We start from the raw sequence: 24784 nt of genomic DNA, 5'->3' as shown, positions 1-24784 counted from the left end.
TTTGGAGTTGATTTTCATTTATATTACTGATCAGATTTTATCATGCTGATGGCATTTATGCAGCAGTATTTATACACAGATTTGTCATTACATTGTGTGAATTGATAACAGATCTTGGGTCTTTAATGGCCATCTATGCACATGCATACTGATCATTATGTGTCAGGAATTTAGCTAATATGTAAAGAGAAATAATAATGTTGACTACAAGCAACCAAAATATAAATATATACATAAATAGGATAGAGCAGGAGCGATGTATACACGTCCAATGTTATAAGCCGCCCCACTGCAAGATGGAATTTACAACAAATATATTGAGTACGTACTGGGCTACTGCTTGAATGTTAGAGACGTTCACTATAGTCGCAAAAGTCAAATTCTTACGCCATCTAATTGAGGAAATTATTACACATTTTGGTCAATTTCCAGATTTATTGTGATGCTGATTTGTGGAAAGAGACTTTTAGCAGCAATATCGCATACTCAATAATAGGCTTATGGTTAATAATCCTATCATTCAATTAATTTTGTGTTGAAGAACAATGTTTGCGGAAATACATTGTTATTAGCATAAAATAAACATGACAATAGCTTATTTTCAAAACAAATTTTTGTTGGAAATACACATTAATCATTATGCTCCTTTGCAAACATTCTTGTTTAGTGACATGGTTGGATGGTCAATAAAATTATTTCCCACAATAACTCAGTTCCAATAATTTTTTTTTTAAATGTTATCCATTGCTGTAATTGTATTTTAGTACCTGTACCAAAATGTTAATAGAACCAATTTACAACAACCACTTCTCATTGCTAGCTGCTTCTTTTGATGATGATCCTTTGCGGGAATATAACTATATTGGCACAATGTACTGCCAATATACACTACAACATGGTGCTAACTATTTGTCGTATTCCACAATTAGTGATAGAATTTCTTAACGAAAAAAATATTTATTTACAATGTATCATCTTAGCAAATAAGTATCTCATGCGACAATGTACTGCCAATATTTTCTATACATGGCACTAACTATTTGTAGTATTCTATATCTATTGACAGAATTTCTTAACGAAAATAGCCTTTTTGTACAATGTATCATCTTAGCAAGTTAGTATCTCATGCGATGGTGAATGATCTAATAGGCTTATTCCTGGCAATTTTTTTTCTTATATGCAACAATTGGAGTTGCTGTAATAAGTCTACATTTGTGACAAATTACACTTTTGCCGAATTTGATAGTAAAATTGGAAGTTTATTATCTGCAAACGTGCGTCCATCAATTTTTGTCAGTATTGGAGATTTACGGCAATTTTCCTTGCTATTTGCGGCAAAAGTCGTTGTGGGAAAATGCTGAATATGTTGTAGTGTCAGTACGATTCTCTAACTCATTAATAATCACAGAAGTCCTACCAAAGACACTCTTATTCCACTCTCTTAAAGCCACTTTGATTTTTTGTGTTTTTAATTTAAAAGATAACTTAGAAAGGCCAAAACCAAGCCCCTCTTGTTTCCACACAACCTCCACAAGACGAAGAAAATCAGGATGATCAGCCCACATATATTGGAATTGAAAAGGACTAGACCCATACCTGAAAGGGTCTTCACCCAATTGAATTAATAACGGAGAGTGATCTGAAGTAGTACGAGCCAAAACCTGATAAAAAATGTTAGGAAAACAATTAAGAAGAGAAGAGTCAATGAAGCAACAATCTAACCTTGCCTAGCTACGAGCCAAGCCGCTTTGGTTGTTGCACCAAGTCATCCTTGGACCATGAGAACGCATGTCGAGTAACCCACAATTTTGAATGCAGAGATTAAAGTCTTCCATAGTAGAGAAGGGATGAGAATGGCCTCCTATTCTTTCCGAGTCAACTCTGATAGTATTAAAATCGCCACAAAGCATCCATGGTAGACTATCAATATGTCTAGTCTCCAAACCCTCCCAAAGAGCTTTCCTTTCTAGCTAATTACATTTTGCGTAAACAACAGTAAGGAGAAATTTAAACCCATTTTCCTGAGCTTTCACCATCACAAATTGATTGGAACATGTCAAGATTTGAATAGAGATAGCCGAGTTCCGCAACAGCCATATTTTGCCATCACAAGCTTTGTTAGTGACAAAGAAATCATATCTCAACTGGCTCAAAAGAGAAGGAATTTTAGCCTCACGCATAAAAGGTTCAGCCAAGGCAACAATATTAGGCTTATATTTTTTTAAAATATTTCTCAAGTGCAACTTGGAAGATCCGACTCCCTTAATATTCCAAAATTTGCGCTTGGAAGATCCGACTCCCCTAATATTCCAAAATAGGATTAATCATAGGTTAAGTTTAGAGGGGCAACTTATCATCCTGGTAGAACTTCTTCTGTTTTTAAACTGACCAGTTGAAGTCCTTGAAATTTCTGAATTAGTACAATATTCTTTGCTTATATCTTCTTTTAAACTGTCCCTCTCGAGCTCATGGTCCGAAGAAATTTCTGTACTTTCTTCCGTAATTCTCAGCCCTGTGTTATCCTCGAGACTGGTTAAAGCAAAGCCATCATCAAGCTGTAGAGTAGGCTCATTTTCCAATGCGTTGAGGATTAAACCGTGATCATTCATCTGCAATGCCGTGATACCTCGCTATGCCAATCCCATACCAATGCCATCGCCAATATTCAACGGTACATCTTGAACCAGTGTATCAACTTGCCCTTTCTCAAGTAACTGGATACCAGTTTGATTCTGATCCTCATTCCGAAAGCCATCATCTTCCTCAGAGAGTTCACGTTCACGGACAGGTTCATGGCTCATTTTCGCAACTTCTTTTTGCTGTAATTCCAGTGCGCCACGAGTCTCCAACGTCTGACTCGAGCCATCATCTTCTTTCGGAAACTCTTGTGCATTTTCTGTATGAGTCCCCTCACTGGTTGATTGACTTTCATGCATCTTTAGCTGTTCTAGTTCCGGTAAACTATTCTCACCCGACTAGCCATCTTCTTTTTTATCCATATTTTTCGGTGGTTTATCACCCTTTTGAGCCCATACTTGTCCAGTTTTCATTTTCTTTTTACCATCGTTGTTTTTCCGGCAAGTACCCAGATTATGACCTTGAGTTTTATAGGAAGAGCAATAGGTAGGCAAGGTTTCATAAATCACCTCTTGCTTCCTACTCCCGTGTATGCCTGGTCTACCTATCCAAAAATAGGGAATCAGTGTTTTAGAAGAATCTATCTATAAGCAAACACAAGCCCCATCCGTGCGAGTCGCACACCAGGTGGAGTTATCCTGTCGGATAAATTTTCCTATCGGTGCCGTTAAGATCTTCAACATAGACGAATGATAAAAGTGTGGTGGAAGTCCAGGAAGAAAAACCCATACCAGTACTAAGGGAGGTTCAAAATCTTCATCAAAATCAGGGGTCCAAGCAAAAAGTCTGTAGAAGACACCATTCACTTCACACGATTCCCTTGACAAGGCTTTCTGAAGATCTACTTCATTGGACATTCTGATGAAAACATGGTATGGACGTTGCATGGAAGACACGACAAGCATACTGGATAGTCCCCAACGGTTGCGGATGAAAGTTCTAATCGTGTCTAAGGATGGCCGCTGCTGGAGGAACTTAAGAACTATGGAGAATCGAAAAGGCTGGGACGATTTTTCAATTTCATCCGTAGCAAAAGTGAAGCAGATCTCACCATCGATTATCTTAGGAGGTCTGAATTGAAACTCCTTCTCTGGCAAAGGTTGAGAAACAGCCGAGACCAAATCGGCAAAGGACTTGCCTGTCAGAAGCGGCAAGGCGTTGGCCGCCATGCAGCCTAACGTGGGAGCCAAGCGAAACAAACCCTAGCAAAGAACTCTTTACCATTGAGAGAAATTTTTTCATAAATGTTCTAAACTTTTCTGTTTTTTGTATGCTCCCAATTTTTTCATAAATGAACATTGAACAATATCTCCACTCTGATTCCCTGAAACAAGATGATCATGCGTGGATTATAGGTTGTTTCAAATAATCAAAGCCAAAACTTGTAGTGTTTCCAAAACTGTTTGTACATGGAAATGCAAATTATCCAACTTGTTAAAACACATGTTAGGATCATACGATACACCACTAATTTTAACTTGTTTAATGCCACCTTGCTGTGCCAAAAACAAGGAATGCTGCTCCCACATCGACGAGAGGATAAAACCCAACGCGAGAACCCTTCTTATTAATATGCTGCAACCAGCAAAGTGCTCGATATGGAGCCATGCGGTGAGCACAGAGCGAACTATTCTTTCGCCTTTTACTAAAGAATACCGTGTGCTCACTGCTCAATATATGTGACATACACCAATTTTTTTAAGGTGTAGATTTCAGTTGAATCCCGTCCCTATACAACTAGTCAAAGTTTGGCCGTGATGATAATGCAAAGTTCTCGAGAGAAAATGTTGGAACTAGTCAAGGGTTCAAGAAATGATGTGCTGGCTATGATAATATAGTCATGCTTGGTGGAACAACAACAAGAGAGTGGGCTCTTCCCAGATTCGTCTAAAGTGAATTGCATTAATTCTTGTATTGTTTCATTACTATTCCTAACTTTCAATCTTATGATTGCTCCATCTAGAATTTATAAAAGATCTTTAAGACTTAGTCCACTTTAGTGCCCATCATTGAGAACCTGTGCATTATTTTCAAATTCTAACGTCTTGTGCCTTATGGGTTATTTCAATCCCCTCAAGCAACTTCTACATATCATTGCACTAATTCTTATATTACTTCGTTATTATTCCTAACTCTCAACCTTGTGATTGCTTCATTTAGAATCTGCAAATAATCTTTAAGGATTTTTAAGACTTAGTCCACCTTAGTGACCATGATTGAGAACCCGTGCATTATTTTCAAATTCTAACGTCTTGTGCCTTGTGGGTTATTTCAATCCCCTCAAGCAGCTTGTACATAATATTACTCAATACTTATCACATAATATAATGTGCATTGTTCTTGTCTGCCATTGGCATTTTTTGGCAGTGTTACTATGCCATCTCAATTTGCCCATTTGGTGTGCCCCTAGTGTAAATTGTACTTTTCTTTTCTTTTAGTTTTTGTTTCAAATATTTAAAAAAAAAAATACCAATACACTAATATTCACTTCCTTAATCAGTAAGAAAAAAAAATTAAATTCATGAGCAGTCAAAATGAAAGGGTATACTAACATTATTCTTGAATTATATATCAATTCTTTTATGGATTATCTACTGAAGAACTGCTCAATTCCATCCAAGCGCTGCAAAGAAAGCTGGGTGGCTTAAGAGGATGGAACCTATGATTTAACTTGTCTATTTTTCTCGTTTGTTTTTAGAGATAAGTTGATATTAAAGTTAAAAGTTAAATAAATATTATTATTAAAATATATTATTTTTATATTAAAATTTAAAAATATTAAATTATTTATTTTATTTTATATAAAAATTTTAAAAAATTATAATAATTAGATGAGATAAAATAAAATTAAATAAAAAATTTTATTAAAATAAACTTTAGTCTTGTTATTATTGTTATTGCTTCTTTTTGAAAATAACAACTTTTATTCAGCCACTCACTTCAAGAAAGTTTGTTCTGAACGGGCATAAATTGTTTTTTCTTCTTTACGGACATAAATTGTTCTGACATGGGACCTGACACGTTTGTTTTCCACTTTGGAAAATTCATGCATCTTGAACTTTACGTTTAAGGTTTGTCTTATATTTCGTGAGCATGCATATATGGCCGACAAATTACTACAATGATTATATAAATGGACCAATCCATCTTCCAATTATCGCTGATTTGGGGTTTTGGATTTCATCTTTTGAACAGGAACAGAACTTCACTTTCGAGATCAGTTCAATGGCAGATCTGTCTAGAAAAGACACCGCCAAGAATTCAAAACTGTTTCCTTTTATGCATGGCGGCAAAGTGACACCCGTAAGTTGTGTTGTTCATGACTGACTTTATTGTAACCTTTTATCTTGGGACGTTTTTGTTATTTCTTTTATTTATTTTAATTAGTATGACAAATTTTATAAAGGTAGTGTTACTCCAATACAGAGTCTTTGCAGGACTCTTCTTCGAACATAGTGCAGTGTCGTGTCGCCTTTGATTTATCAGCATCCACGGCATGACCTCTATCTAAATCCACCACCAACCCAAAAATCAAAAATAAAACCACCTAAATGTACAACTCAGACAAAAATTCAGATTTCTAACACACTGAAGAGCAGCTTCAAAATTATTTTATCCAAAGATAATGACGATGCCAAGGTCTCACCTTCGACAACGAAACCAGCACATTTATCCGCATCACAGGCATCAGTGGGCTTCGGCGAACCGGTGCTTAGTAGATTAGGAGATTGCACATCTGACTCTTTAGTTTCTAACCCATATAATATAATTGGACTTAAATTCTCTACCGACAGAGCGCTCCGAAGTTATCGGCGCAACGAGTAAAGCACAGAGAGAGAGATGATGTTGAGAAATGGGTCTGAACACAGCAGTTGAGAAGGGGAATTAGAAAAAAAAAAAGAAAAAAAAAAAAAAAAAGGCAAAAAATATTAGGGTTCAGTACTTTCTTTAGACGGTCGCAGGAGGAAATGGGTGAGCTGGATTTTTGTGGTTCTTTTTGGATTTTATAGACCAACACACTATGAAAAATGACTATAATTTTTTAAAAATTAAATTAATTTGTTTTGCTCTTTAGGTGAGAAATAAATAATGTTAAAAATATATTTGAGTTTACCAATTTGACTATAGTTTTCTCTTTTTTGATTCCAAATAAATACCAATTGTTCATAAAAATATGATAGAAATAAAATATAGCTTAACAAAATAAATTTTAATGTTGTACAATATTTTATTTGCTTCTATTGTGAGTCACTTATATATTATTTTTTTCTTTTTTCAATGATTTTGATTTAATGATTTATTTATATATATCATTTTGAAATGTAAATTTTTTTTATTGTTAGATAAAATTAATCATTTAATAACAAACCTGATATTAATAAAAAAAATTGATATTTCTAAAATTTGATATTAATTGTTTAATAATAAATCGTTCAATAACAAATCTTATATTATTAACAAATCTGATATTGATAACACTATTAATAAGAAATCTTATTTTCTACAACATTTTTATTTTCTTCAATTTTTGATTCTAGAAATATTGAATTTAATTATTACATTTGTTATTATTATTAAATATTGTTCAAGTTGAGGAAAAAAATGATATCCATATACACGAAAGCAAACCAAATTCAAACACAATCTGTAATACATGTGTACATGTGAAAAAAAAAAAAAAAAATAAGACAATTCGACAAACAGACGGTAGATTTATTTTTCCTTCTTTGTTCTCTTAGTCAAAAATGTGTTAATTTGTACAAAATCAAACCCAAACACAATATGTTGAAATTTCTATAAAATCATTAAAATAGATTGATATTTGTTTTTGATACATTCATTTTCTTGTTAGACTTAGTAATTATTTTAAGTGAATGCTATATAATAATTATATTTTTATAAGAGCATCTGAAATTGTAAATATTTATTATAAGATTGGGTCTACACCCACCGCTTGGGGCTCCCAGCTACCGCTAAGCCATTTTTATTTTTTTTCACACCATTTTTTTAATATTTTTAAATTTTAAAAAAATAAAATATTATTAAATAATATTTTCTTAATTATTAAGTAAAAACAACTTTTTAAAAAAAATGGAGTCGGAGCTGATCTAGTGGGATTCCTAACTTTTTTTTTCTTATTATAATAGGTTTGTATTTTTCACAGGGGACACGTACGCAGTTGTGATTTTAAAGGTCGTGTTGCACATTTATAATATTTAGAATTGTAGTGGAAACAAGTCTCTTCGATATATATTTTTTTAACCATAATGGCTATCTTTTTCTTTTTGACCAAAGGATTTACCACACCCCAAAGTTTGCATAAAAGTTTTATAAAATATTAATTAGGCCGAGATATGGAAATATTCAGTATCTGCCACTAAAGCTTAATAATGCTGGTGGGGTATTTAAAAAATAATAAATTAAGAATAACACACGTTTTTGCACGAACCCATGCATGAAAAACCTGAGTTCTTGTATCTATTAACAAAACAAATAATGGTTACAGGTTCGGAACAAGGTATCTTCTGCCCTCACCATTGCGGATACTGTAATTATAACACTCGAATGAAAGACTTGATCTTTAAAAAATTTACTCATATAAAAGAAATTTTATGTCATTCTAAAATTAGAACCAATTAATAATATAATTATTTGGCAGCAAGAGTATTAAAAGACAAATACTTTAGACATTCAGATTTCCTTCAAGCAAATTTGGGTCACAGACCATCTTTGATTTGGAAGAATTTATGGATTTCTTTAGGTTTACTGAAACATGGTTTGGTGTGGAGGGTGGGTACGGGTCAAAAAATCAAAGTGTGGGGTGATAGGTGGATCCCAACTTTGACATCACACAGCATACAATCTCCTGTTGCTATTTTAAACAGTAAAGCAAGAGTAAATGAATTAATTGATAGTAGCAGAGGGGCATGGAAGGAAGAGCTTGTAAAGGAGGTGCTAAATGAAAATGAAGCTATGGTTGTATGCAATCTTCCAATCAGTAAATCTGGTTTGCCTGATAAACAGATTTGGGGTTATACAAAGGATGGCTTTTTTAGTGTTAAGAGTGCATATCATTTGGAGGTGAGTAGGAAAAGAAGAGAGAAAGGGGAAAGTTCAGAGGGGCACTCTTTTAACTGGAAAAAGTTATGGGGTTTGAATGTACCAGGGGTTGTTAAAGTATTCCTTTGGAAAGCCTTAAATGACTGTTTACCAACCAGGACTAATCTGAAAAAAAGAAAAGTGGTGAAAGATGTCTGTTGTCCTATCTGTGAGACTGAGGATGAATCGATCACTCATGCCTTATGGAGCTGCAGGGGATCAATGGATGTTTGGGCTGATAAGAAGAGTCCTCTACAGAAATGGTCAAGTAATGAAGTCCAGTTTTATGAATTATGGGAAAGGCTATCAGCTTTGGTAGCAAAGGAGGAACTGGAACTAGTAGCAGTTGTTATGAGGGGAGTATGGTTCAGGAGAAATGCTTTTATCTTTGAGAAGAAGTTTACAAATCCTGAAACTATAGTAGAGCAGGCTGCCATTTCACTTGAAAATTTTCAGACATCATAAACTATAAAGAAGGGGGGTATGGGAAGTAATGGAAGGGGAAGACAGGGTTGTAAATGGAAGGTTCCTATTGGTGAATGCATTAAAGTCAATTGGAATGCTGGTATAAATAAAAAAGATGGAAGAGTGGGAATTGGGGTTGTAGTGAGGGATGGAAGGGGGGAGGTGATGGTGTCTCTCTGCTACTCGAATGAAGGCTGTTGCAGTCCAGTTGTAGCTGAGCTCCGGGCATTATGGAGAGCTATGAAGCTATGTGCAGAGCTTAATTTTGAGAATGTGATCTTTGAAGGAGATGCTTTAGTTGTTGTGAATGCTGTAAACAATGAGAAAGAAAGCTGGGAATGGTATGGACAAATGGTAGAAGATATGAAGGGAGTGCTCAAGAATAGAGAAAGGTGGAAAGTTCAACATGTTTTTAGGGAATGTAATCAAGTTGCACACCTACTTGTTAAAGTTTTTTTTACTTTCATTGAGGAACAAATCTGGATGGAGTGTTGTCCACCAAAAGTTCAAAGTGTTGTCACAAAGGAGTACTTGTATATGAGTGATTCATAAGCAATACAAAGGAGGTTTCTTTCAAAAAAAATTAATAATATAATTAGAGTTTCATTAAAATATTATAAAGAGCAACAACAACATATTATCAAGTAATGTAGAATTTCATACATTATCTACCCATATCTTTTATCATAATGGGTTATCACATTAATTTTGTAATCAAGATAATGTGATCACCAGTTAGGTTAGAGTGTGCATTGTTGCAGAAAATCTATCAAGTTATTACAATCGATGTTATAAACAAGCAAAAGGCAATGACAAAAATAACAATCACATTATATAGAAATTTACGTAGGTCGATAATATGCTTTGGTCTATAGAGTTGTAGAAGATTTTATTTAGAGAAAAATATAATTATATTGCAAGCAATACAATATCTCTCTCACTCACTCTCTCTCTCACACATAAAAGGGCTGTTTATCTCATTTTTTCTATGTTTCACGCTGCCCAACTCTAATCAAAACACATATACATATATATATATATATATATATATATATATATATATATATATATATATATATATATAGGCGTAGGACAAAAACTCTTGAAAAACATATTTTAGGTTATCCTTTCAAACGAAATATCGAGCATCACTTTTTGTCTTATAATGTTCTCTCATCTCACAAATTAGACTCCACAGATCCAACATCCGTACACTACAAGAAATTAGCCCTTTTGCAGCGCTTAAAACCGTTGAAAATATATTCAAAAAATGCTGTAATTGATCAATTGCAGCGTTATTACCCTCCTTGCATGTTCGACAGTATAAAAGTGATATTTTTTATCAATAGCAACGTTATTGAAAAAACGCTGCAAAAGACTTCATTTGCAGCGTTTTTAAACCGCTGCAAACTCACTAATTTCACGCTGCAAAAGATCACCCCATGTGACTGCCATGGCGCTGCATTTGATCAATTGCAGCGAAATTTATCCTTGCTATATCATTAAATTTCGCTGCAATAGCCCCCAACAAGAACAGCGCTACATTTGGTTCGTTGCTTTTGCCATTTTTTGCAACACTAAAAATCGCTGCAATTGATTTATAAGCGCTGCAATTTGTGTACGTCAAAAGCAACATACCATTCTAGCGCTGCTTTTGATACTTTTTGCAAGGACTAAAATCGCTGCAAAAAATCAAAAAGCGCTGCAAATGTGCAAAAGCAACGCTTGCTTCCTTTGTTGCATTTGGCAAACTTTTCAAGGACTAAAATCGTTGAAACTGATTATTTGCAACGAATTTTGGCCTATTTGCATCGACTAAAAATCGCTGCAAATACTTAATTACAAAATAAAAAAAAAATTACTACTGAAACATACAGTTTCAGTAATTTTTTTCACTTGTATTAGAAGCAAAGTTAGTAGATCAGCTAGGATTTAATTCCCTTTACTTAATAATTTAATTCCCTTTACTTAATAATACAAAGGGTACATAGAAAATAACAACAAAGTACATGCAGTATACAACAAGTAGAAATATGTTCAGTACATTCAGTATACAACAAGTAGAAATATGTTCAGTACATTCAGTATACAACAAGTAGAAATATGTTCAGTACATAGCCAAGCAGAAACTTCAAGTTGATCCTAAGTGCACTTCATCACTTTCAACTAAAAGTAATTGCTCCCATATTCAAAGGCATACCTGTATATGAGTTTTCTGGAAAGACACAATACCAACTGATTAGTAGAACAAAAAACCTGGAAAGTGGAGCATGAAGTCATACAAACAGGAGAAAGCCTTATTATAGGTAAAGAATGCATGAAAACCTACTTTTCATAGTAGTTGTAACACATCAACATCAATCTAATTTACTAATCTCAAAGTAGAACTTCATTCAAGTAAAGTACAACTTTAGAATCAAACCTCTTTTTATTAAAATTCTGGAAAAATGTGTATTGTTAACACTAGAAGCTCATCAATAACTGTCCAAACCAAAACTCCTATACAAATTTACAAACAATTTGCTTAGATATTTATTTAGGTCTCCACTGCTTTCAAACTACACTTTTATGATCAAAGTAGAGATAATTATCCATAGGACTTGCAGCAACCAATCTAAATATATATAGATTAAGCAAAAACACAAAGCATTACTTGACTAAAAAACCAGTACTTCCAAACTTATATCAAAAGATTTGTAGAGGATTAAAAACTATTATTTTTATATGGTGCATTACTTGACTAGAAATAAATAACAGATGCTTCTAAGACTAAAAGTTTAGCTAATCAAATCTCTGCCACCCTTGATTCAGGAAGATAGGGAAAAATAATAATAATTCTTCAACATGTAAGCACATCAGGAATCATCTTCCTTGGTTTACCACATCAATAAACCACCATCATCAATTTTTTAATTTACATTATATGGCCACAATTACATTATACAAGCAAAAACACATGCATAGGCAATTTATAAAAAAGTAGTGACTGCTGTCCAAGAAGGGCCTAATCAGTTAGAGTATAAATATATATATATATATATATATATATATATATATATATATATATATATATATATATATATATATTTATATAACACCAACATATTGCTTATAACACCAACATATACAATGTCTCTAAAGAGATGTATATATTACAAATTCAAATGTGTATATATACACTTTTTTTATGTAAGTTGTATATACACACACACACACACCCAATGACACATATATATATATATATATAGCTCCAAATTATAGGAAAAAAATTACAAACTCCAAAGAAATAACATTATAGGTTGACAACTTTTTAAAGTGTGGCAGAAATATTTGATGGCAAACACAAAAGTAAAAAATACAACATCTAATCTGGTGAATTACTTCCAAAGAGATCGATTTTTATCAAATTGATCAATTCTTTCCAACAGAGACTTCCAATCTTTCTAGAATATTAACTGCTTATAACAAAATGCAAAGCTTACTTCTCCTGGAGTTTCAAGGAGTGGCTGCTTTTCTGTTGAACTTATGATTGGCTCAGCGACATAATTTTCCAGAGATGCATACCTAATGGCAAATATGAAATTTGATAATTAAATTCCAAATATAGTTTATGGAAATGATGTTTCAACAACATAGCAACATTAACTGATGACAAAAGGTTCTTACTAGTATCTATGCCATGTAAGTGTCCATCTGGCCATCATAAGACATGGATGCATACCTTCGCTCAAAGACCACAAGTGTAGCAGATGCATCACAATAACTTTTCATCGTCCAGCTCAAGCACAGAAGAGCCAAATCGATCTCTCTTTCTATGTATGTGTGAGCATTTATAGGTAGTATGTATGTATGAATGTAAGCATATATATATATAGACATAAATATAGAAATCTACCTTAGATACCCAAAGCCATCAGCTGAACTGAAATTGAATGCTCCCAAATTAGGATCTCGAGTATAAATTCTGACAAAGTTACGGTTTTTAAATTTGTTTAAATTCACAATTTAGGGTCGCAAGTGAGCATAGTGCTCAAATACTTTACTATTATATAACATGAAGAGTCATCTAAGCCTAACCAAAAAATCGAGTCAGAGCAAAAGCTTTCACTAAAACAGAGGGCTATCTTCAAATGATGCCCATCATCTCAAAACAGAACCAAAACACTTTGTAGTTCTTCTTCAGAACTCTAATAGTTAGATGTTTACATAAACAATTACTTGTTTATGTAATGATATACACAAGAAGAAAATTATAAATATGAATTGATATTGGAAAACACAAGCAGTAACAATACCTCCATTTACACTAAGAGCTAGGGCAACATAGCAAAAAAGAGAAGAAGAAAATATGTAGTATTGGGGAAGAAACTTACTTTAAAGAAGAAAACAAGAATTAAACAAACAAAGAAATCCTTGCTTTCTTGGTAATTTCCCTTACTGCTCTTATTTGTCACTATATTGTTAATGTCAATCACTGTGAATGATAGAAGTGAAGAGTATCCATTCTGCAAGACAAGGGAACAAGGAAATAAATGGGCAACTGAAATGTTCAACATCATTTATATCATTTATATTGGTTTTTAGATTGAGCTATGGCTATATATGACTAAAAATAAATGAATATAACAAGGATGAAAGAGAGGGGGATTATATATATTAAAGCTCAAAGTTAAGGTGGCAGCTAAATAAAGTTAATTGTTTAATAATCATTTTGAACTCAAAAGGGAAGAAAGAGCAAAGATTGGCTGATCATGCGCTTGGCATGGAGGGGATTATTTCACATCCCTTGATTTAGTACTATCATTTCCAAATACAAATTAGAGAGATTACACTTATGTTTGAAAAATAATTACTTTGGAGCAATTAAGACCTGAAACCTTACAACAGGCTTGAATGATAAGTACTATTGCTGAGTTGCTTAAATGGTTTATTAAGACTAGAGTCATCCTTCTAGATAAAGTAATATATATTCGAGATGCTTAAAATATAAAAATAAAAACCAATTGCATCAGTCAACTAATTGGATTCTAGATAAAGTAACATTTCCTTCCAAACTCTTTATTGTATCTACTAAATCACTAGACATTACAGTTTGAGTGTTGCAGAGGAGTGAACAACTCTTCATTAGTTTGAAGCCTGTAGATACAACAATCAGTTGATAAGGGTGGCTCCAAGTCTCCTAAATTTTCTTTGATGTTAATCACTAACCATCTATGTTGATCTCCCTCTATATAATTGAATCGATTGCTTCCCCTTCAATTCTCTCTATGTCCATGTGTGCATGCATCACAAATACTCCATGTAATTAATTCAGCAGACCTTCAGTTATTATTTAATAAATAGAACCTTTATTCAAAAAATTTAGTTGAATAATTTGATAACCTATCCTCTAGTCTCCTTTATTTCTATGTCAACGATGAAAAACATCACAAACTTTGCTCTTATGAGAAAAGCATGTACTATGCTCCTATACTATTCTGATAAAAGCCTGCACTATGCAGAAAAATACTCACAGCCCCAATTACTGCATTACACATTTTCATGTACCAAACTCGAACTGAGAATAATCCTACACTAGCAGTCCAAACTCAATCTCCAATCTGAACTTAACATCTATAAGACCAATTAATATCTTCTGATAAAAGCCTGCACTATGCAGAAAAATACTCACAGCCCCAATTACTGCATTTTTCAACCAACATAACAACCATCGGCATTCCCAAGTTAAACCAATCCAATGAATTAACAATTTTGATAAACTTCCTCATAAATATTATCCCTGAATTCTAATTTCCAGAACTTAATCAAAAAAATTAGATCTCTGGTTTTTGCAACTAAATATCACCCACAGTTTGCTCAAAGTCTTCTCTTCAGCCAAAATATGCATTAAACTAAATAGACTCGAAAAAACCCGAGTTTACTTCACTCAAAATAAACCCAACTCAAACTACACGCCAGCTTCATTTTAGCATTGCCAACCTAATAATCCTAGCAACTAGAAATAAGCCATTCAAATTCAATTAGGAAGCAAACTTCGAAATTTACAAATGCAGAAAGGATCACAGATTGAATCCATATATCAAATACTACTTGCCAACCTTCGAAAGCATCACTGATTAAATGAGTTTAAAAAAAATCAACCAATACAAATACAAATCGAATCCACAAGCCAAAGTAGGAATTTTACCATTTCCCCACAATAGAAATCGAAATAGACCAACTCGGAGAGGCAGTCTAGGGCAGAAAGCACAAGTCCGAACACAACGATGCAAGAAGTGAAAATTTGATGTCAACATTCTGTCTTCCACCGATACGAAACTGCCAACTGCCAACTGCCAACTGCTCCTAACCTAAGCCAAGAGAGAAGAAATCGACAACCTTCGGAGGAGGAAAGCAATAACGTAAGTGGGAAAAGAAAATGAAAAATGGAGAGAAGGGGAGAGAGGGAGGATCGGGCCAATCTAGAGGGAAGAAAGAATGGGAGAAAGAGAGAAAGGAAAAGAGAATTAGCCAAGAAAAAAATGGAAGGGGCGTTCGGAGTAGAGGGAAGGGAGAAAAGGAAAGGTCACTGGGAAGGGTGGATGTTGAGGATTTTAAGATGGAGTCTGATGGGTTGCTGGGTCAATGGGTAGCCGTGGGAGGTAAATGGGGCGGAGGAACTAAGGTTGGTGATCGAAGGAAATTACAGAGAGAGGAAAAGAACTGGGCATAAACACTCAGGCGATTTTGGAGAAGGAAAGAACAGAGAGAAGTGGAGAAGAAAAGAAATCGGGGGGAAAAATAAAACATTTCTTAAAATTTTGGCGCCCAAAAGTAATAACAACGATTATTTAGGCGTTGGAACGTGTTTTAGTAACACCAGCGATCAAAATCTATGCAAACGTCGTATTTTTCGCTGCAAATGTAAAATTAAGGACTTCTTCCGCTTTTAATTTAAAAATCATGCGACAAAATTAAAATCGCTGCAATAGATTACCTATTGCAGCGATTTTTTTTTGCAACAATATATAAATCGCTGCAAAAGACCGTTTTTCTTGTAGTGGTAACTGCATCAACTAATAGTGTAATCACAACCAGTTCATCGATCAAGGCTAAACCATGGCCTAGTTATTAAACGTGAATTGAATGCATGCACGAACGTCTTTTCTATGGCCTACCTATCTTTAATTAGGATCAAAAAAGCAGCACTCGTCCAACATAAGAGCGCCAGCCTTCCAGCTTGTTGAATTATCGTTAAAAAATAATAGTGGTGGCATGAAAGTATCTTTGCAGATACATTTCCAGATGCTGCAATCATTCTTGAAAAATGATAAACAGAGATGACTATTGTGTGTGTATATATATATATATATATGAAGCTTCAACCTGAAATGTCTCACCACATCTCCAATTAATAGAGCTTGCTCAAACAGATCAGAGAGAAAGAGATGGAAAATACACACAGAACAGAGTGGGATGAGGAAGAAGAACAAGCGGAAGTGGGTATCTGGAAATACATATTTGGGTTCACAGAAATGGCAGTAGTCAAGTGTGCCATTGAACTTGGGATAGCTGATACCATTGAAAGCCATGGAGGAGGCCCTATGACACTCTCCGAGTTATCATCAACTCTAGGTTGCGATCCGTCCCCACTCTCCCGCGTTATGAGGTTCCTAACGCACCGCGGAATATTCAAAGAGATGCCCACAACCAAAGGCTCCCCAGGTTATGCACAAACACGTCTATCTAGCCGTCTTTTGCGGAATGGAGAACATAGCATGGCTGCTCTTATTTTGCTTGAGAGCAGCCCAGTTATGCTCGCACCATGGCATAGCCTAAGTGCCCGTGTTCTTGCCTATGAGACTGCACCGTTTGATGTAGTTCATGGTGAAGACATATGGAGGTATGCAGCAGAAAATCCTGGTCATAGCCGTCTCATTAATGAAGCAATGGCGTGTAATGCTAGGTTGGTGGTGCCTGCGATTCTTCAAGGTTGTCCAGAGGTATTTGACGGGCTTAGCAGTTTGGTGGACGTGGGTGGAGGCAACGGAACGACTTTGCAGTTGTTGGTTACGTCGTGTCAATGGATTCGAGGCATCAACTTTGATCTTCCCCATGTTGTCTCTGATGCGGCAGAGTTCCCCGGAATTGATTATGTCGGAGGTGACATGTTTGCAAGTGTTCCAAAGGCTGATGCTGCTTTCATCAACGTATTTCATTTATTTGATTAGTATCCTTGACGATGTCTAGGACTCTAGCTCATTGGTTTAATTCCTTTAATGTATTATCTTTGTGAATCGCAGAATGTTCTGCACGATTGGGGAGACAACGAATGCATCCAAATCCTGAAAAAATGCAGAGAATCTATTCCGGAGGGCAAAGGGAAGGTGATAATTGTTGAGGCTGTAATTGATCAAGAAGCGAAAATATCAGACAAACTAACAGACGTGAGGTTGGCGCTAGACATGATAATGATGGCTCATACTACAACGGGGAAAGAGAGAACTTTAGAGGAGTGGGGACTTGTTCTTGGGAAGGCAGGATTTAGCAAGTACACGGTGAAACCCATTCGTGCTGTTCAATCTGTGATCGAGGCATTTCCTTAAATTCACATATATAGTAAGTCGATGAGTGTGCCTGGTTCTCTAGTCTTTATAAGTGTTGTAATTTTCTTTCAGTTTGTGTTGTGATGGCTACCGCTATAAAGGCCAGTTGTGTTGACGTAGTTTGCTTGGTGTTTGAAGTGCATGTATGATAATGGAAAAGTTACTTTGCTTTTAATGTCTTTTCCACACGCATTCCACTAAAAAGCTAAAATTTCGTACAATAATAAATGCACTGCTGAGAAGGAAAATGTTCAGGAAAACGAACTGGCTCAGGTGAGGTGCTGAAAATTAGGGAGAAACCAAACAGAAAATTTTTGGGGTGCATAAAGTTTCCACACGCATTCCACTAAAAAGATAAAATTTCGTACTATAATAAATGCACTGCTGAGAAGGAAAATGTTCAGGAAAACTAACTGGCTCAGGTGAGCTGATGAAAATTAGGGAGAAACCGAACATTAAATTCTTGGTGTGCATAAAGTTTTAGAAAAATGCTCGATGTAGTCGGCTGGGGGAAGCATAGGGGAATCGCATCCCACGTGGCATAAATGGAACGCACCATTTCATTCAATTTGTCAAAGCGCCTCGTCTCGTCTTCGTCTTCCCATTACCTCATTTCTCCTTCTTCATCCTCTTCTTTTTCACAGTAACATCACCCAAGTTTCCCTCAACGAAAGGAAAGGTGGAAAAGCATGGAAAGCCCACCATAACAAGTCATTATTTTAAAAAAAAAAAAAAAACCCACAAAGAGCATGAGCATGTTTTCTTTGTCAAACAACCATTAAAAAAAGCCATCAACTTACAAGTCTATATTTCGAATCCTACAAAAATCAACTGATCCTAGGAAATAGTTCAGAAATTCATGGGATTTCATGGTACAACATGGTGCAATCTTCTCAACAACATAATCCAAAATGAATTAACAAACCCTTCTGCCAAATTCCCTTGCAAACTGATGTGATCAGATCGGCCCCTTTTCAGCGAACCTTGGCAAAAAATTGTTGGAAAGGATGAATCGAACCCATCAACGACTTCCTCTATAAAAACATTAAAGACATCACCAGCCCCCCCAGCCCCCCCCCCCAAAAAAAAGAGGCATTTATTTCACAGACCGAGATGGGATGCATCCTGGAAAGCAAATATGCAGCTGTCCAAATTCCTCCTACCCACGACGACTAGCATAGACCTCTCTGCGCTTCAGTTTCTACAGACCTCTCTTTGCTTCTTTTCTCCTACCCACGCCGACGACCACTCTCTCTATTTTTTCTCTTACACATGAAGACACAATCAAACCAGTCCATCATTCAAAATCAAACCAAACTTTACCCAAATCCACAACCGACCCATCATTTCGAAATCTTATTTATTTACTCGGCACAGCTGAGAGGTAGACTGGGATGAAATCTCTTTATTTTGTTAGTCCATTTTGATCTGAAAGCATCAATCTTTATTTTTTTAATCTGGCAGATCAGAGACTGCAGATGAACAAGCAATCTCTGCCTTTTCTCCTACCCACGAGGACAACCATAGATTGTAGAAGACAACCCCTCTGCTCTGTTTTTTCTCCTAACAAAGTTTGGGCATCCGTTAGTTTCTCTTCTTTCTTCTATTTCCTTTCGTCTGTTTTCTTCTTCTTCATTTTTTTTAATATCTAACGTGGCATTAGCCGATTATACCACGGTTCCCCACCGCGGTTGTATGTAGAAGAATTGAAAGTTTTAAGTCCCACATTGCTTTTTTTTTGGCAGACCGAGTTGCATGGGTGAATATAAAACTAGAGCAAAATGGAGATAAAAGGCATCTTTGCGCTTGGGGCAATGACGCAGCTAGTGAGGTTCTAACCGAGGCGCGTCTATTGCTGGTTGAAAACTATTTCCAAACCCCCTCTTAGGCCTGGGTTCGTCCCTGGCCTTCGAGAATTTCTGGAAGGGCTCCTCTCTGGGGTAAAGCCCTACAATTCTTAGTTTGAAGGTATTTTTAATAGAACATGGATGTTTATCAGAGGCCAAAGGAGGACGTTCTGTCCAATAACTCAAGCATATGACCCGATATAAACAAATGAAGTTGAGCACACATCCAAAAGAAAATACGAGACAAAAAACCATCCAAGTCTTCATGATTTAGTTCCCACGGGTCCCAGACCTGATCGAGACAGCACAAACTTTCTGGCACCCCTTTGTACAGCTTCAAAATGGTTCCTATGAAGAACGACGCAAGCCAATTAGCAAAGAAGCTTGCGATCAAACTCAGAGCATCACAAAAACAATGCAATAAGCAGCTTTAAGATATCACACCAAAAGCTGAGGAGAGGACTTTTTGCCCCAAAATCGATGGAGAAGTGAATTGGGTACCAGTAAAAATGCGAGCAGGTCAGACCTCAATGTGCGTGGGTGCCTCGCCACGATTGCAGTCAGGACGAGGGGAGGCCTAAAGTGTAGGGAGGCCGTTTTGTCCGCAAATTCAACCACGCATTGACAATGAGGCAGAGAGATTGGTTACATTCATGGGACGCCAAGATAGAGGTCCGATCTACAAAGTTTGGGAGCTTTTAAAATCAATAATCTGGGATGGACACTCATCCCAGGTGGGATATAGGCACTACTTCACGTGGACTTGCTGGTATTAATTGGGCTGGATGTTAGATCGGAACTCATTTCTTTTCGTTCTTGGCTGCTTAACAAGTTGGACCAACCGCTCTCCACTATAGTCTATATGATAGCATTGACATTGATTTATCTATATACAAACGTAAAATCATATATTTTGAAAATTATTTTTTCCATTCAAGAAAAATTTTTACATTAGATTAAGCATCTCTGAACCAAAATAATAGTAAAATATTATTTTTAATTTTTTTTCTTAAAACTAATTTTCTTTTATATATTTTGCAATTAACACCCACTACAAATATGTTGAAAGTAGAGTGGGTGGAGAGATTGGAAAGAGAGAAAAAAAATTAACAAAATAGTATTTATAGAATGAACAATACATTGCAAAGATGTATTAACACTATTCATAACTATAAAAATATTTACATATAAGTAATTCAATATAATCAATTTAAAGATCTAATTGAGAAACTCTTCCTTCTCTTTAGTGAGAGAAAATCTTCCTTCTCTCTAGACAAAAGATCAGGAAAGCCGTTGAGGGGGAGGGGGGAGGGAAGAACTTCTCCTCCCTCCCTCCTCTACCCATTTTTTTTTGTTTATGTTCTGAGCTGCGATCTTTTTTCTTTCGGTTATAAAAGCCATTTGGCTGCTTTTTTTGTTTCCGTTGAAAGGCCATCACAAGGGTTTGTATCGAGTTCTCTTCCTTAACAAATCACCTAGCTGGGTGGAGAGATATTTGACAAGGTTTGAAAAACCACCGCAGATTGCTTGTGATACTTGTATATCATTATATAGAATATTTACACTCAGTTACAAGAAGTCTTACGGAAAGAATACAAGGTAATATTTCCATCTAAGCTATTGTCTAAAATCAAGGGATTGCCTAGAATCATGGGATTGGAGAAACAACATTATTTACAACATGATTTGAGGAGGATCTTATGGATCCTTCTATAATCGTAATACCCCCCACAAGCATAGCGTCTCAGAATCATAGACGCGAAGCTTGGAACGTAGGAAGATGAAGGCAGGTCGGCCGAGACTTTTGGTGAACATGTCAGCAATTTGTAAGTGAGTGGGAACATAGAGAATCTTGAGCTCTCCGGAAGCCACCAATTTGCATAAAAATGATAATCCAAATCAATGTGCTTGGAACGTTTATGAGAAACTGGATTGACGGCAAGAAAGAATGAGCTTTGATTATCACAAAGTAGGACTGGAGGAGATGGAGGAGATACATGAAGATCCCGAAGAAGGTGTCGTAGTCACTTAACCTCAGCGGCAGTGAGGGCTAATGCCCAATATTCAGATTCACAACTGGACCGAGAAACTGTTGGTTGTTTCTTGGAACTCCAAGACACCAGATTACTGCCAAAATAAACAGCATAGCCAGATATTGAGCGGCGCATATCAGGACATTCAGCCCAATCGACATCTGAATAAGCAAGAAGTTCTCAGGAAGAAGATGGAGTGAAAGATAAACCAAACCAAAGAGTCCCCTTAACATAGCGTAGGATCCTTTTTACAGCTTGAAAATGAGAAATAGATGGCTTGTGCATGAATTGGCTGACGACACTTACAGCTTGAGTAATATCTGGTCGAGTGATTGTGAGATATTGGAGAGCTCCGACAAGTGACCGGTAGAGGGATGGGTCATCAAAATCTAGACCTGCTATGGAAAGATGTTGAGCGACCACCATGGGAGTACCCACAAGTTTGGAGTCAACTAACTGTGCACGCTGTAAGATTTCATGAGCGTACTTGGCTTGGCTAAGAAAAGACCAGTAGACGTGCGATGGGCTTCCAAGCCCAAAAAATAGTTCAAAGATCCAAGGTCCTTGGTAGCAAATTCGCGAGTTAGCTTGCCAATAAAGCTATCAAGAAGTGCCAAATTGCTGCCAGTGACTACAATGTCATCAATATAGAGTAATAAACAAATTAAATCAGCACGCTTGGAGAGAACAAATAACGATGAGTCTACACGACTACAAACAAAGCCAATAGCTAAGAGAAATGAGCTAAAACGATATAACCAATAGCATGGAGCTTGTTTGAGACCATAAAGGGCTCGGCGAAGCCTGCAAACATATGTTGGATATTTAGAGTCAACATATCCAAGCGGTTGATCCATATAGACTTCTTCCTGCAAAAGCCCATTAAGAAATGCATTCTTGACATCAAGTTGCCAGAGAGGCCAATTATTAGAAACAGCCAAGGATAAAACAACGCGTACTGTGGAAGCCTTGACAACAGGACTAAAAGTATCAATGAAGTCGAGACCCAGTTGTTGTGTATAGCCTTTTGCAACCAAACGAGCCTTAAGGCAATCCACAGTACCATCGGATAAGTATTTTATGCGAAAGACCCATTTGGAGCCCACAACATTTTTGTTGGGCAGTTTGGGTACCAAGTCCCATGTGTGATTCTGGTGAAGGGACTGAATTTCGTCATCCATGGCGGTAATCCATCCAGGATGTTTAGCAGCGGACTTGAAACCTTTGGGCTCACGCATGGTGAGAAGAGATTGAAGTAGGTCGGATTGAGGAACTGTGCACACATAAGATCGGTAAGCGGGCTTGAAAATGCCTAATTTGGCTCAAGTCTACATCGAATGAATGCCAATTAGAGGTGGTTGCCCCGAGGATACGTCGACAAGTGGAGCTGGACTAGCAAGCAAGACAATGGAGTCAGATGGAGGTCTTGGCACCGGGTTCATAGTGGGCGCATCATCTGGGGCCTGCAAAACAAAAGGAGGCACAAGACTAGCAGAAGTATCAGTTAAGCAAGAATCACATGGACATGGTTTGAGAGCGGGCTGAGTCAGTGATAAGACCTCTGATATAGGAGCTGGTTCAAGAAATGCACTAATGGGAGAGTTGGGCAAGGGCTTAGAACAAGGAGTTCCCTTAAAAGGGTAATTAAGTTCATCAAAAATAGCATGCCTAGAGATGAAAACGTGATTAGTGGAACGATCAAGACAACGAAAACCATTATTAGACATACTATATCCAAGAAAAACACAGGGACGATTACAGGGGGCTAATTTGTGAGAGGCATAATCACATAAGTATGGAAATGCAAGGCATCTAAAGAGATGAAAATTGGAGTAAACGGGAGGCGTACCATACAAGAGCTCAAAAGGAGACAGGCCATCAAGAGTAGGTGTGGGCAACCGATTAATGGAAAATGCAACGTGCTAAAGGCATCTACCCAAAATTTCAGAAGGACGTGTGAGTGAAAGAGCATTGCTAAACCAATTTTGGTTATGTGGCGATGTTTGTGCTCAGCACGACTATTTTGGGCCGGTGTATAAGGGCAAGACATTTGATGACAAATGCCACAATTGAGTAAGTGATCTCAAAAAGTATGATTGGTAAATTCAGTACCTCCATCACGTTGAAATATTTTGATTTTAACGGAAAACTGATTTTCCATAAATTTCTGAAATTGAAGAAAAATGCGGTAAAAATCATATTTAAATTTCAAATGATAAAACCAGGTAAATCGGGAAAAATTATAAACAAAAATGACATAATATTTGTAACCCAAATTAGAGGGAACGGGAGATGGACCCCATAAGTCACAATGAATAAGATTCAAAACATGATACGCCCGTTTTGCATTTTGTTGAAATGGGAGACGGTGACTTTTTGCAAGTTGACAACTAGAACAAATAGTGGGTGTAGGAAGCAAAGAGGTCACACATAATTGATGATTTTTATTCAAAAGAGAAATAATAGAATGAGAGACATGACCCAAACGAGCATGCCAAACATCAAAGGAAGCTCGAGGACAATTATTTGAGAAAATAAAAATTAAAGATTGATGTCCACGCTTAAGCACATAGAGGCCGTTCTCACGTCGTCCGGTTGCCACTACCCTTCTTGTGGCTTGATTCTGGATAACAAAGCGATCATTAGTAAATGTGATAGAAAATGAAAAATCAGATGTAAGTTTACTAATAGATATGAGATTTTTGGTTAAGCTAGGTACAACTAAGACATCCTTTAAGGTAAAGGAAGCGGTGGAGAGATGGTACCAGTGTGAGAGATTGGGAGAGAGGTGTCATTACCAACAACAAGACGATCCTTACCAATGTACGTGTTAGACTTGTCTAACTGAATGACATCATTAGTCATGTGCACAGTTGCGCCAGTGTCTGTATACCAATCAAAATCTTGATTGGCATTGAGTGAGCATGAGGTAAAAGCCTCCACAAGATTGGCAGCATTGGAAGGTTGAGAGTAACAGTCATTGCAAGCAGTGGCGTAATGCCCTTCCTTACGACAAATTTGACACCAAATAGGGCGATTGCATTGGTGACGTCCACCACTTCGGCCATGGCCTCCACGAGAATTACGACCTCCCCCACGGCTTGATTTGTGTCCATGA

At 36.4% G+C, this 24784-nt stretch overlaps 2 protein-coding genes and 2 non-coding genes across 4 annotated transcripts; 3 read left to right on the top strand and 1 right to left on the bottom strand.

Moving 5' to 3' along the window:
* The first annotated feature begins 4238 nt into the window (after positions 1-4238).
* LOC122312025 lies at positions 4239-4360 on the top strand. Its single transcript, XR_006242938.1, has one exon. It is a non-coding gene; the product is annotated as a U5 spliceosomal RNA (small nuclear RNA).
* A 6904-nt stretch (positions 4361-11264) lies between these two features.
* On the bottom strand, positions 11265-13649 carry LOC122308931 (probable (S)-ureidoglycine aminohydrolase). The gene is made up of 3 exons (XM_043122208.1): positions 12923-13649; positions 12684-12765; positions 11265-11416 (listed from the first exon to the last, which is right to left on the bottom strand). The coding sequence occupies exons 1-3, from the start codon at positions 13078-13080 to the stop codon at positions 11390-11392; spliced, it is 267 nt and encodes an 88-aa protein (XP_042978142.1). The 5' UTR covers positions 13081-13649; the 3' UTR covers positions 11265-11389.
* Positions 13650-16613: 2964 nt separating this feature from the next.
* Positions 16614-17828, top strand: LOC122309594 (acetylserotonin O-methyltransferase-like). The gene is made up of 2 exons (XM_043123120.1): positions 16614-17390; positions 17484-17828. Exons 1-2 carry the CDS (start codon positions 16629-16631, stop codon positions 17784-17786), a joined length of 1065 nt encoding a protein of 354 aa, XP_042979054.1. The 5' UTR covers positions 16614-16628; the 3' UTR covers positions 17787-17828.
* Positions 17829-19582: 1754 nt separating this feature from the next.
* Positions 19583-19734, top strand: LOC122312022. Its single transcript, XR_006242935.1, has one exon. It is a non-coding gene; the product is annotated as a U4 spliceosomal RNA (small nuclear RNA).
* Positions 19735-24784: the final 5050 nt, after the last annotated feature.

The sequence above is a fragment of the Carya illinoinensis genome, chromosome 5 (assembly GCF_018687715.1).
Source record: "Carya illinoinensis cultivar Pawnee chromosome 5, C.illinoinensisPawnee_v1, whole genome shotgun sequence".
NCBI lineage: Eukaryota > Viridiplantae > Streptophyta > Magnoliopsida > Fagales > Juglandaceae > Carya > Carya illinoinensis.
Note: the sequence above shows the minus strand (reverse complement) of the source record. Positions and strands in the feature narration are given on the sequence as shown.